This window comes from Triticum aestivum, chromosome 6D, assembly GCF_018294505.1.
Source record: "Triticum aestivum cultivar Chinese Spring chromosome 6D, IWGSC CS RefSeq v2.1, whole genome shotgun sequence".
In the NCBI taxonomy this organism is placed as follows: domain Eukaryota; kingdom Viridiplantae; phylum Streptophyta; class Magnoliopsida; order Poales; family Poaceae; genus Triticum; species Triticum aestivum.
In genome coordinates this window covers 417,004,212-417,017,729 of record NC_057811.1, presented here as the reverse complement: position 1 = coordinate 417,017,729, position 13,518 = coordinate 417,004,212, and the positions used below count along the sequence as shown (strand labels likewise).

The 13,518-nt window shown below is 48.2% G+C and overlaps 1 protein-coding gene across 1 annotated transcript; it reads left to right on the top strand.

Annotated features, from left to right (window-relative positions):
- Positions 1-1,187: 1,187 nt before the first annotated feature.
- Positions 1,188-3,420, top strand: LOC780623 (geranylgeranyl diphosphate reductase, chloroplastic). Its single transcript, XM_044564924.1, has 3 exons — positions 1,188-1,768; positions 2,147-2,602; positions 2,680-3,420. Exons 1-3 carry the CDS (start codon positions 1,272-1,274, stop codon positions 3,113-3,115), a joined length of 1,389 nt encoding a protein of 462 aa, XP_044420859.1. The 5' UTR covers positions 1,188-1,271; the 3' UTR covers positions 3,116-3,420.
- The last annotated feature ends 10,098 nt before the right edge of the window (positions 3,421-13,518 follow it).

Here is a 13,518-nt window from a genome sequence, read left to right as displayed (position 1 = left end):
GATTCTTACAGACAGCACATGGACAGATAATAAAACCTCGCTGCTTGTTCGCATTTGCCACTACGAGGAAATCTTTCAAACCCGTAGTGAACTCGCCGGAGAGTCGGGGACCGTACATCCATTGCCGATTCATCTGCATTATTATTATATAAAGTATATAATTAACCATCATGCATTTGTTAAACTAACTAGCTAGAAATAATACAAATTAAACAATGAACTACACACATGCATATTTTATCAATGACACATGAAAGGTTCAAGTTGCTAACCGCGATCGCGGAGGAAAAATAAATGAGAAAGCTCAAGTGTGGCTCGGACACTTCATATCATGTTTGTTTCATGCTCTCGGGCATTTCATCGAACACCTTGTGTGCATAGGAGGAACCAAAAGCAAACCCACCACCCCCCTTCTGAATTGTGGCTAAGTGAAGTGAGCTGAGTCCTATATATAGGGATGGGCCTTTAGTCCCGGTTGGCCTGGCCAACCGCGACTAAAGGCCTTCGGGCCAGCCTGAGGACCTTTAGTCCCGGTTGGCCAGGCCAACCGGGACTAAAGCCCCTCCCGTCCGCCAGCTGTCGACCGAGCGCGCTGGGCCCAGATAGTTGGTCGCGGGTCTCCTCCCGAACCGCGACTAAAGACCCCTTTGGTCGCGGTTCGATTATTTTAGAGACTAATGGGGGTGTATGGAAGCCTCTTTTTCTACTAGTGAGCAAAGCCAATTAGCCAAGGACGCACATTAATGACCATGACTTGGCCGGCTGGGCATCCGCCGGAGACGGCAGTGGAAGAAGGCGACGGAGGCAAAGCTTTCGACGCTAGCCTAGACGATGGACTGGACGACATGGACGGGCCTGAAATGCATATGCCGTTCTCCAAAACAAAAGTGACATGCATAGTGTTTATTGGACATCATCGTAGAGTATTTTTGACGTGGCAAAGCATCGCCCATCACTCAGGGTACACAACGAGACAAGCAAGCTCGTCCGACTTGGCAAAACCACGTCCACTCGCGCGGACGGAGCGGCAAAAGCGAAAGCACACAAAAAACCTCATCCGCACGCGCGATCCAGGCCGTCCAGGGCGCCGATCCGACGGCCGGCCGCCCCCGCGATCCCCCTCACGGGCCTCATCCTATCCTCGGCCTCTCCGCCCCACTTCACTACTACGTGTGCGTGCTCTGCTCGCGCCTCTCACACCCTCACTCGCTCGCTCACTCCCCGCCGCACGTCCAGCTCGAGCCAGCCGAGGAGCTCTCGCCGCGGCAACAATGACGTCCCTCTCTTCCTCCGCGGCCGCGGCGCGCGCCACCTTCCTCCCTTCCTCCTGCCGGGCGCGGCCGGCGGGCGGCAGGAGGTCGCAGCTCCTCGTGACCCGCGCGGCGGCGTCCAGCCCCAAGCTCCCCGGCGGCCGGAAGCTGCGGGTGGCGGTGGTGGGAGGGGGCCCCGCTGGCGGCGCGGCCGCGGAGGCGCTCGCCAAGGGCGGCGTGGAGACGGTGCTCATCGAGCGCAAGATGGACAACTGCAAGCCGTGCGGCGGGGCCATCCCGCTCTGCATGGTGTCCGAGTTCGACCTGCCGCTGGACCTCGTCGACCGGAGGGTCACCAAGATGAAGATGATTTCGCCCTCCAACGTCGCCGTCGACATCGGCCGCACCCTCGCGCCGCACGAGTACATTGGCATGGTCAGGCGCGAGGTGCTCGACGACTTCCTCCGTACCCGCGCGCAGAAGGCCGGCGCCGAGGTCCTCAATGGCCTCTTCCTAAGGTATGCATGCCACTCCGCCCAGTATCGAATGCTAGATTACGAGTATGCCAGTACTAGTTACTTCTCCCGCCATCACGCTGGATGTTATCCTGACACTTATATCACTGAGCACAAGTGCTTCAGTGTCAGAGTGCACGCAGTAGTAGTAGTAGCATTACATTTGCATGATGAATTTAACAGCGAGAACCATTTCAAATTTGACATGTCAACTGAACGAACTTAAATAGGAGTACATATACAAATTTACAGAACTTATATAGTCCACTTATAGACTAAAATCACAGCCTGGTTGTTCTAATCAAGCTGTGGCTCAGCTCTGTCTGATGTAACCAGTGGTTGATCGACCAATCAGTCTGACTAAGTGCTACCGTGACTCAGGTATGAGGCCCCGAAGGAGCGCAACGGCACGTACACGGTGCACTACAACCACTACGACAGCTCCAACGGCAAGGTGGGCGGCGAGAAGCGGTCGTTCGAGGTGGACGCGATCGTGGGCGCGGACGGCGCCAACTCCCGCGTGGCCAAGGACATGGGCGCGGGCGACTACGAGTACGCCATCGCGTTCCAGGAGCGCGTCAAGATCCCCGACGACAAGATGCGCTACTACGAGGAGCGCGCCGAGATGTACGTCGGCGACGACGTCTCCCCCGACTTCTACGGCTGGGTGTTCCCCAAGTGCGACCACGTCGCCGTCGGCACCGGCACCGTCACCCACAAGGCCGACATCAAGAAGTTCCAGGCCGCCACCCGCCTCCGCGCCAAGGATAAGATCGAGGGCGGCAAGATCATCCGCGTCGAGGCTCACCCCATCCCCGAGCACCCCAGGCCCAAGAGGTAGGCACAAACTTTTCCTCTGTTTCTTGCAACACCAATCAACTGGGGTCTCACTCATCGTGTTCGATCGTCATCAGGGTGTCGGGGCGGGTGACGCTGGTGGGCGACGCGGCGGGGTACGTGACCAAGTGCTCCGGCGAGGGGATCTACTTCGCGGCGAAGAGCGGGCGGATGTGCGCGGAGGCGATCGTGGCCGGGTCGGCGAACGGGACGCGGCTGGTGGACGAGAGCGACCTGCGCAAGTACCTGGCGGAGTTCGACCGGCTCTACTGGCCGACGTACAAGGTGCTGGACATCCTGCAGAAGGTGTTCTACCGCTCCAACGCGGCGCGGGAGGCGTTCGTGGAGATGTGCGCCGACGACTACGTGCAGCGGATGACCTTCGACAGCTACCTCTACAAGCGCGTCGTGCCGGGCAACCCCATCGAGGACATCAAGCTCGCCGTCAACACCATCGGCAGCCTCGTCAGGGCCACCGCGCTGCGCCGGGAGATGGGGAAGCTCACCTTGTGATCGCCGACCCGCCGGAAACGTTCCTGACAGCCTGCTTGGGTCGCTCGAAGCTGCGGCGGATCGGTCGGTATAGCAGAGATCCGCGGCTGATCGAACGGATTTGAGGCAGAGGAGATGAGAATAAGGTAATGGCGTCGATCGAGAGGTCGTGTCTTGGTCGATCCTGTCCGGTTTTCTTGTAGTACAACGTACGCATGCACGGTGATGTTCAGACTTCAGAGCAGTTCGTCTGGATTGTTGAAGCACGCCAATATTCGATATGTGAATGAATGTAGTATAAACTAAAGGTTTCAACTTTTTGTTCATGTTTGTTCTCACGAACGAGAAATGGAATGAAACGGGTCAACACCACCCAGACAGTATGTTGATTTTGGTGGGATATCCGGTGAAAACAGTGAAAAACTCTCAACAGATTGCATCTCCAACGGAGACCTGCAAATTTCGTCTAGCGTCTGTCCACGGACAAGGGACCAGTCCGTGGATACGAATGCGGACAGACAAGGGACCAGTCCGTGGATACGAATGCGGGAGACCTGCAAATTTCGTCTAGCGTCTGTCCACGGACAAGGGACCAATCCGCGGATACGAATGCGGGAGGCCGTCATCCAACACTATCATATATATGTCTGTCAGTAAATTCAAATTCAAATTTATTCCGATCTACACAGTGGGCCGGATTACACCAACGCCGGATACGCGATCACAACAAAAAAGAGGCAAATACTCTTAGTTTTTACTTGCCCGAATCCAAAAGAATATCAGTCCGACAATCTGTGCATTTCTGCCCTGCCGGATAGGCAATCCCAGCTGTCTACTCCCCGATCAAGGAGGTGTCGCCGCCGCCGCGTAGGCAGCCTTTGCCTCCGCGTCGGAGTCCGCGTACGCCTCCGCCGTGTTCTCGTTCTCCTCTGTCGCCAAGTGATCTTTGTGCCGCTGCAACATCTGGTAGTGGATGGATTGCACGATGATTTTTGTGTCGGCATCTGATGTATACTATGCAATTTTATTCTTGTAGACTCGTGTTGGGCCTTAAAGCGTAGAGTTTTGTAGGACAGTAACAATTTTCCCTCAAGTGGATGATCTAAGGTTTATCAATTCGTAGGAGGTGTAGGATGAAGATGGTCTCTCTCAAACAACCCTGCAACCAAATAACAAAGAGTCTCTTGTGTCCCCAACACACCAAATACAATGGTAATTTGTATAGGTGCACTAGTTCAGCGAAGAGATGGTGATACAAGTGTAATATGGATAGTAGATATTGGCTTTTGTAGTAGGAACAATAAAAAACAACAAGGTAGCAATTGATAAAACGGAGCACAAACGGTATTGCAATGCTTGAAAATGAGGCCTAGAGTCCGTACTTTCGCTAGTGCAATCTCTCAACAATGCTAATATAATTGGATCATATAACCATCCCTCACAGTGCGATGAAGAATCACTCCAAAGTTCTTATCTAGCGGAGAACATAAGAAGAAATCGTGTGTAGCTATTTTTTCCGATCGATCTATCCCATAGTTCGTACTAAAATAACATCAAGGCAAATTCAGATTCATAATACTCAATCCAACACAAAGAACCTCAAAGAGTGCCCCAAGATTTCTACCGAAGAAACAAAGACGAGAACATTCATCACCCCTATGCATAGATTACCCCAATGTCACCTCGGGAATCCGTGAGTTGAGTGCCAAAACACATATCAAGTGAATTAATATAATACCCCATTGTCACCACGGGTATTCATATGCAAAACATATATCAAGTGCTCTCAAATCCATAACAGTATTAAATCCGATAAAACGAAATCTCAAAGGAAAAACTCAATTCATCACATCAAGATAGAGAGGGGAAAACACCATATGATCCAACTATATTAACAAAGCCCGCGATACGTCAAGATCGTGCCATCTCAAGAACACGAGAGAGAGAGAGAGAGAGAGAGAGAGAGAGAGAGATTAAACACATAGATGTTGGTACAAACCCTCAGCCCCGTGGGTGCACTACTCCCTCCTCATCATGGAGACCATAGGGATGATGAAGATGGCCTCCGGTGATGATCTCCCCTCCGGCAGGGTGCTGGAATGGGCTCCTGCTACTTCTTGAGCTTGCGTTGGTTTTTCCCTTGAAGAGGAAAGGGTGATGCAGCAAAGTAGAGATAAGTATTTCCCCCAGTTAGAGAACAGATACCAATCCAGTAGGAGACAATGCACAAATCACCAATACCTGCACAAACAATCAAACACTTGCAGCCAACACGATAAAGGGGTTGTCAATCCCTTCACAGTCATTTGCAAAGGTGAGATCTAATAGAGATAGATAAAACTAAACAAAAGATAAAATAAACATTTTTGGATTTTTTTGGTTTATAGATCGGAAAGTAAAAGATTGCAAAATAGTAGATCGGAAACTTATATGATGGAAAATAGACCCGGGGGCCATAGGTTTCACTAGAGGCTTCTCTCAAGATAGCAAATAATACGATGGGTGAACAAATTACTGTCGAGCAATTGATAAAAAAATGCGCGAAGTTATGATGATATCTAAGGCAATGATTATGAAATATAGGCATCACGTCCGTGTCAAGTAGACCGACTCCTGCCTGCATCTACTACTATTACTCCACACATCGACCGACTCCTGCCTGCATCTAGAGTATTAAGTTCATGAAGAACAGAGTAACACTTTAAGTAAGATGACATGATGTAGAGGAATAAACTCAAGCAATATGATGTAAACCCCATATTTTTATCCTCGATGGCAACAATACAATACGTGCCTCGCTACCCCTATTGTCACTGGGTGAGGACACCACAAGATTGAACCTAAAGCTAAGCACTTCTCCAATTGCAAGAAAAACCAATCTAGTTGGCCAAACCAAACTGATAGTTCGAAGAGAATTACAAAGATATCAAATCATGCATAAAAGAATTCAGAGAAGATTCAAATAATATTCATAGATAAGCTGATCATAAATCCACAATTCATCGAATATCAACAAACACACCGCAAAAGAAGATTACATCGGATAGATCTCAAAGAACATCGAGGAGAACATGGTATTGAGAATCAAAGAGAGAGAAGAAGCCATCTAGCTACTAGCTACACTACAAAAAAGAATACACTTCCATGATGATACGTGTTTGTCACAGTAGGTCACGTTTTCTGTCATGCATGTACATCCATGATAATTTTATGACAGAATCAAGATAGTCATACCTGTGCTGTCGTAGAAGTGTTCCATGACATTACCAAAATTATCATCACGGAAGTGTCCACTTCCATGACGATAAATCGCGCGTCACAGAAGTGCTTTCGTCAAGGGTGATCGACACATGGCATCCACTGTAACGGAACGCCCAAGCTATCGGGTTCGGTTTTGGATCCGATAACCCGTTAACAGCCCCGACCAATGGGGATTTTCCACGTGTAAAAACATCATTGGCTAGAGGAAAAACGTGTCGGCTCACCGTTGGGACAGATGTCATCCACTCATTGGACCCAAAGCGCCTATGATACGTCGACACGTGCCACGACCCAACAGAGGCCCATTCTTGTGAAAAGGCCGGCCCGTTTGACTTGGTCAAAAGGTGGCGGTCCGGCCCACGGCAAGCCTATTAACGGCTTGTTTGCATATAGCCCATTTACAATCCGCTAACCTAGGGCCCGTTTACGGCCTATCCGATTAGGCCCAGTATCGTCATTTGGGCCGTCCAATATAATTCCAGCCCATTTTAACTTCTGGCCCATGTATGGCCCATGACGTGTTTCAGCCCATATGAGGCCCTTTGTAACTCTCGGCCCATTAACGACCTGTGGTAAAACTGGCCCGTAATGAACAGTGTATCACTTTATACCCATTAACGGCACGTGGTGAAACTGGCCCGTAATGAACATTGTATCACTTCATACCCATTAACGGCCCATTATTCCATTGGGCCGTTTCCAGCCCATGTTATCTTTCGGCCTTCTCAGGGCCCATTTATTCTTGGGCTCATTTCCAGCATTCGGTTACTTACGACCCGTTACTGTCATTTTTTGCTTGTGGGCCAAATCCAGCCCGTGGTTACAGTCGGCCCGTTTGTGGCCTGTTAATACGTTGGGCCGTTTTCATGTCAAAAAAACCCGTTGGGGCTGTTTTCATAGAGTTATAAAATACGGCCTATTAACGGCCCGTTATTGTCCATGAATAGTACGGCCCATGATTGGCAAAATGATGATACACCCCGTGGAAGGCCCATGGATCCTACGGCCCGTAAAAGGCCCATGGATCGTATGGCCCGTAGAAGGCCCATGGATCCTACGGCCCGTATAAAAGGCCAATGGATCCTATGGCCCGTAGAAGGCCCATGGATCACACGGCCCGCAGGAGGCCCATGGTTACAACAGTCCGTATGTTGCCATGATTATTTTGGCCTATTTTCCAAAAATAGGTTATTGTGGCCACTAGAAAAACACAGAAAAAGAACTGCAGTGACTACAAGCAAACAACTAAACAAGACAATAAGGAAATAAATAAGCAAGCAATTAACGCTAGCCTATTACCGCTATTACACATATTACATCCACTGGGCATCAAAGTTCGCCACCAGTGCAAATATAGGGAACAAAGCAGCATATTACATACACTGGCCGTCAAAATTGGCCACCAGTGCAAATAAACGCGGCAGCAAAACAAGAGCATAACTGAAACAACTTCAGAGGAGCTCAAGAAACGTTATCCTGTGTATCCACCATGCTGGCAATAAGCTTAGCAAGGTTATTAGCTTTGTCCTGTTTGGCGCTAAAATCCTCCAACGCTTGCTGTTACACCAGAAAGTATGCATCTGAATGCTCCAGGGACTTCCGCAGTCCTTCCGCTTCTTGTCGCAGCACAGCTGATCAATGTCTTTCAGCTTGTAGTTGAGACTCAAGAAACCGAACTGATTCAGACAGTGAGTTTGAATAGCTTGTGCAAGCGGTAGTGGCCAGTAACTCCAACACTAAACCAAGACAGGACTTTGGGGTTGTCTCACTGTCTCCGAGATAGTCTTCCTTAGCTGTTTTATCAGCTTTGTTGGAGACCAACAAGGATGTGTCACTATCCAGGACCTTATCTGCATTACTTCCTTTACCATTGCTTAATAAGGCACTCTTCCCCAATATTCTGTCAGCATTCTAAAAGAAGAAACAAGCAGACACATAACAGGTTTAGCATGTACTAGTATATGAAACTCATTTCGGTGAACCGGTTCATTAGTAAGGTGGACAGGATTAAACTACCAAGTCTTCTATTGCCAAGTACTAGTACATAATAAAAGCATCAAACAAACATATATCTATGTCCTATGGTCACTGCATTGTCTTGCCAAATCAAAATAGAGACACGGTTCAAATCATATCAGTTCAAGACAAAGCAGCAGTGAAAGAATACGAAGCGTGGGAAACTACACGCCACAACAAGATTTCAGATGGGTACCACGGGTCTACATGTACAACAACACTATTGGCTCTGTTGTGATGCTAGTAATGTGCATGATATGAGAAGTCAACTGTATACACAATTGATATTGAAATCAACAGAACTATTGATAAGAGCAAGCCTGTTAAAGAAACATGCGTGAACATACCTACTGTGCCATTGGAGTTTCGATTGGATCCTTCAATTTAAAAATAAGTTTGTATGAGTAAATACAGTGATACAAGAGCAAAGCAGTATGCACGATAGCAATCATAGTTAAAAAAGTCACGCCTAAGCGAGCGCTTAAGCGCGCCTAGGCTCTAGGCGTTGGCAAAATGCATTGCGCATAACTACGCTTAATCTGTGCATAACTGCGCATAAGCATGCGCTTTGGTCAGTAAAGCGCAAGGCAGTGGCAAAACGCACAATTAACGCCTAGCGCTTTTTTGAACTATGATAGCAATGGAATCTTAAATTAGAACAATTTGGTTTAGGCACTTGTTCTACATGATCAGAGTACAGTAAGACGCAAGAATATTGTACTTAAAAAGAGAAAATGAGCTCATAGACCTTACCACATTCTTGGTTCGGGACCAGTACAGAACAAGGCGTTCCCAGTCATCGTCCAATAAATGTGTCTCAGGAGAACGTAAGGGAATTTGATGAGTATCTTTGCCGGTGAAGTACGTTTTCTTCAGGTAATTCCGATACTGCCACCAAGCATTCTTGAAGATAGCAGAGGTATTAGCACAGGTTACCTCATCATGAGTTTCCAAATCGGTCCTTCTCTATAGAGAAAAATGGGAAAATTTGCTGTATTATAACCATCATGGAGGTAGGATGTATGGGACAAAGCAAAGTAATTGCCATGAATAACATTACTTACACATAACTCCTGGACAAACACCTGCAACTGGAATTTTTCTTCATATTCAGTATAATATTTCCAAGATGGGAAGATACGCACACACGATTTAACAACATCAAATGCGATAGATGCTAAACTACGACTAGCTGGTTGTGCTTCCTCCACAGGAATAGGCGTACTAACTGGTGGAGTTGGGGTTCGCCGTGGTAGTACTGGCCCTTTGGGCACTGGAGCTGCCTTACTAACTGCTCTTGTTTGGGAGCTCTGTGGTGGAGATGGTGCTGTGTCAACAGGAACTGGGTTACTATCTGCTGGGGTTGGGGTTAGATTGGGTGAAGCTGGTTCTCTGTCCATCGCAGTAAGGGTACAATCTGCGAGAGTTTGGGTTATGTGTGGTAGGGCTGGTTCTCGTGCATGTACAACCGGGGTGCTATCTCCACCAAGAGGTAGCACTGTTTTATTTCAAGACCATGTTTTTAGTCCGCTAGATACTGGCATCACCCGCTCCAATTCAAATGGCTGATAAACAAGAAACATAGTTGAATGTACAGACATTGTATGAGAGACAGATGCAATAGATAGTGTGGAAAAAAGAGGACATGAAATAGTTGACATGTATATTGTTTAACTACAACGGATAGCATGACATAATTTCACATATATGATGTCTATCTAAACTGGATAGCATAGCATAACATAATTCAAAGATATGATGAATAACTAAACATGATCGCATGACATAATTCACCTACATGTTATCTAAGTAATCAGGATCGCATCATTTAATTCACATATGTTATTTATATGCTAAACAGAGGGCATTAGATATGATGTCTGAACTAAGAACATGGTGTTGAATATTGTGTATATGATGTCTAAACTATGCAATGCAAGACACCATATGCATGATATGAGCAGTATAACCGTGCCAAGTTAGAGCATACACCTCGGTGGGGGAATAGGACTGGTCATCTGTCTCTGAATCCATCTCTGAGGAGCTATCGGGACCCAACAAGAGATCTGCTTCGACATGTAGCACTGTCTGCTCTGAAGGCCTTGTTTTCACTCTAGATTTTTTAATCTCCCACCCAAATGGCTGATTCACAGGAAGAGTAGTTTAATGTACAAACATTGTAGACAAGTGGAAATGTAATGAAGAAAAGGATGGGCAAGATATCATCCAAATATATGATGCCTGGTTAAACAGGATGGCATTGCACATTTCACATATATTATGGCTAGCTCAAAGACATGAGACTGCATAATTCCCATATATGATATAGAAACTAAACAGGTGGCATTACAGAACATGTCTAAACTAAGCAGATGACATATATGATGTCAAAAGTAGGCATTGCAAGGCAACATATGCATGATATGAGTAACATCATCATACCAAGGTAGAGCAAACACCTTGGGGGGTAAATAGGAGTGGTAAGCGGCGTCTGAATCCGCCTCAGAACAGATATCTTCCTTTGGATTACAATCTGGAGAGGAGTGGGGAGGGTTTGCCATTGAACCCACCATGGAGCGATGTCTGCATGACATTGTATTGCCGCGCAAAACTCTTCTCTTTTTCTCTACATGTTCAGGATGATTGTGTGCAATATCTGACATGCATACGAAAAAAATATGGTGAGATTATGTAAGGAGAGCATGCAGAAATTTAGAGTGGTGGTAACAACGAGTGGATGGATCCAAAAATAATGATAGCAGGCTGATGATTGCTTTAATTTAATAAAAAGACAGATGATGATTGCTTTACTATTTGTTTCCCACCCAAGATGAACAACATAGGCATACCCTAGGTGAACCAGATATTAGACAGAGATACTATTCATTGCTTCCTCGATATGTGCCCCACAACTAATTTAGAACTCAAGTTTGAACATTAATTTGGACCTGACTTGGAGTCCAAGAGGTGAACAGGACGATAAAGTAGCAAGTAATTTTAAGCAATGCATAACATAAGCAGAAACAAAAGAGTGCGACCTCTCTTGTGGACCCATGTACTCCTCAGGTTCATCTGCTGAGTCAATGATGGTGATGTCGTTGCGGTGGGTGCCGGCGGCAGGGAAGGAGATCTGAGGCGGCGAAAGACGGTTAGGAGTCGTGATGTCTGGTTTGGTGGATGTTTCTGTCGATGGAGCAGCTCAGGTGAGGTGGACGACATCGCGGCAGGAGCAGGACAAGCCACACAAAGTTCCCTTCGACACCTACCTGTAACTGAAGTAATTCTGTAAGGGCTCATTTGGCTTGCATGATTCTAAAAACGTAGGGATAGGAAAAACACCGGAATAGGATAGGAATGCACATGGTAAACAGAGCATTTGTAAACACATGATTTCTGTCAACTTGGGTGTTTGGTTCACAGGAATTGGAAGAGCAGAGGAATGCAAAGAAACATGACCAAAATAAAATGAAACCATATGAAAGCGTGTACAGTTAGAATGTTATTCTGCCACTAATGCACTTGGTCTTGTTTTCATGCATAAGATTTTGAAAAGTAGGTCCAGGTGGATGTTTTGCTTCATTCCTTTCAACAAAATGCATGAATAATTGAATAGTAGAGTGCCATTGGAAAATTCCCAATTGCTATGTTTTTCCGTTGAACCAAAATAGCCCTAATGGATCGACATGAATGTATAGTAATAAGTGATGCAACAAGTGTACAACCTCTTTGCCATAGCCGTGTCGACCTCAGCATCATTAGGTTGGTCGCTGAAGCAGTTGAGGCAGAGGTGGCTTTCGGAGGTGTGGAGGAAGATCTGAGGAATCTGTAGACGGCGTCCAGGGCACTGCTCTGTTGTGATGGATCGTTCTGTCGTTGGAGCAGCTCCGGTGAGCCGTAAGACGTCAAGGCTGAAGCAGCACAAGACAGACATCGTCAATCTCAAGTGGGATTCTAATAGCATCTCCAATAGATGTAAAATTTACATCACCAAAAACCACCTGACTACAACAGATGAGGTAAAAACTGTTGACTCTGAACTTAACTGTCGAAACTGAAATTTACTGTGGAATCTGAATGTTACTGTCGAAACTGAACGCAATGGTAGCAGAGAGGCACTTGACATGTAAAATACATCTAGATACATCCATACTTGTGACAAGTAATTCGGAACGGAGGGAGTAGTTTAGGGAGGGCATGCAGTTCATCTTCAACCTGCACCCCCTGAGCCGCCAGCCACCACCGGCCGAACCGCCGGCCCCAGCGCCGCCTCGCCGCCCTGAAACAACTCCCCACCGCCGGTCCGCCCCGGCCAGCCCTCTAGGCCCCCCGCCCCCACCTTGAACCCTAAGATAGATAGTGGGGTACCTCTCCGGCGAGCCCCCATCCCCGCTGCGGGTGGTTCTTCCTTAACTCCGGCGAGCTCCCCACCCCCTGAAAATCGAATGACCCAAAAGTCGATTCAGTCGACTGAAGTGTAGCTAAATCGGAGCAGAGCAGCTGGGCGAGTGAGGGGGAGAGCAGCAGCAGCAGCGCGAGCGAGCGGGCGAGAGCCGGAGCAGCAGCAACTGGGCGAGCGAGCGATCGAGCGAGAGCCGGAGCAGCAACAGCAGATCCAGCTAGTATGGACGCCGCCGCCGAAGGGGCCTCGCACTGGGGGAGAGCCGCCGTGGAGATGTCTCCCGCGGCGCCGGCTTCAAGGTAGCCGCTCCATGGGGGTGCGGGATGGAGCACAGTCGGCGCCGGGAGATCGAGTTAAGGAGAAGGTGCGATGCGATGAGTGTACAACCTCTTTGGTGGCGCCGAGTAGGCCTCGACTTCGTCCGAGGAGTCGGCGAGGATGCTGTGGTTCCGGTGGAGCAGGTTAAGGCTGCGCTGTGGGGATGGAGTAGCCGCGATAGATGAGGCGATCGTTGGAGCAGCTCCTTGGAGGTGGAGGACGGGGCGGCTGAACCGGCGGGACGACGAGATGGACGACGGGTCCTCATCCGGGGAGGTGGACGAGGGACGTCGAGCTGTTGCGGTGGACGACGTCGTCGGGGAAGAGGCTCCGGCTGGGCAACGGTGAGGTGGCGGACAGAGGAGGGTGGGGTTTCGCGGCTGGAGCGGAGAGGTTATGGCGGCCCGGGATTTTGAATGGCAAAAAGGAG

Excerpts from the sequence above, each read along its gene's own strand:
- LOC780623 (XM_044564924.1), top strand. The coding sequence starts at position 1,272 with ATGACGTCCCTCTCTTCCTCCGCGGCCGCGGCGCGCGCCACCTTCCTC. Across the intron at positions 1,769-2,146 it reads CTCAATGGCCTCTTCCTAAG|GTATGAGGCCCCGAAGGAGC; the intron begins GTATGCATGCCA and ends ACCGTGACTCAG. Across the intron at positions 2,603-2,679 it reads GAGCACCCCAGGCCCAAGAG|GGTGTCGGGGCGGGTGACGC; the intron begins GTAGGCACAAAC and ends GATCGTCATCAG.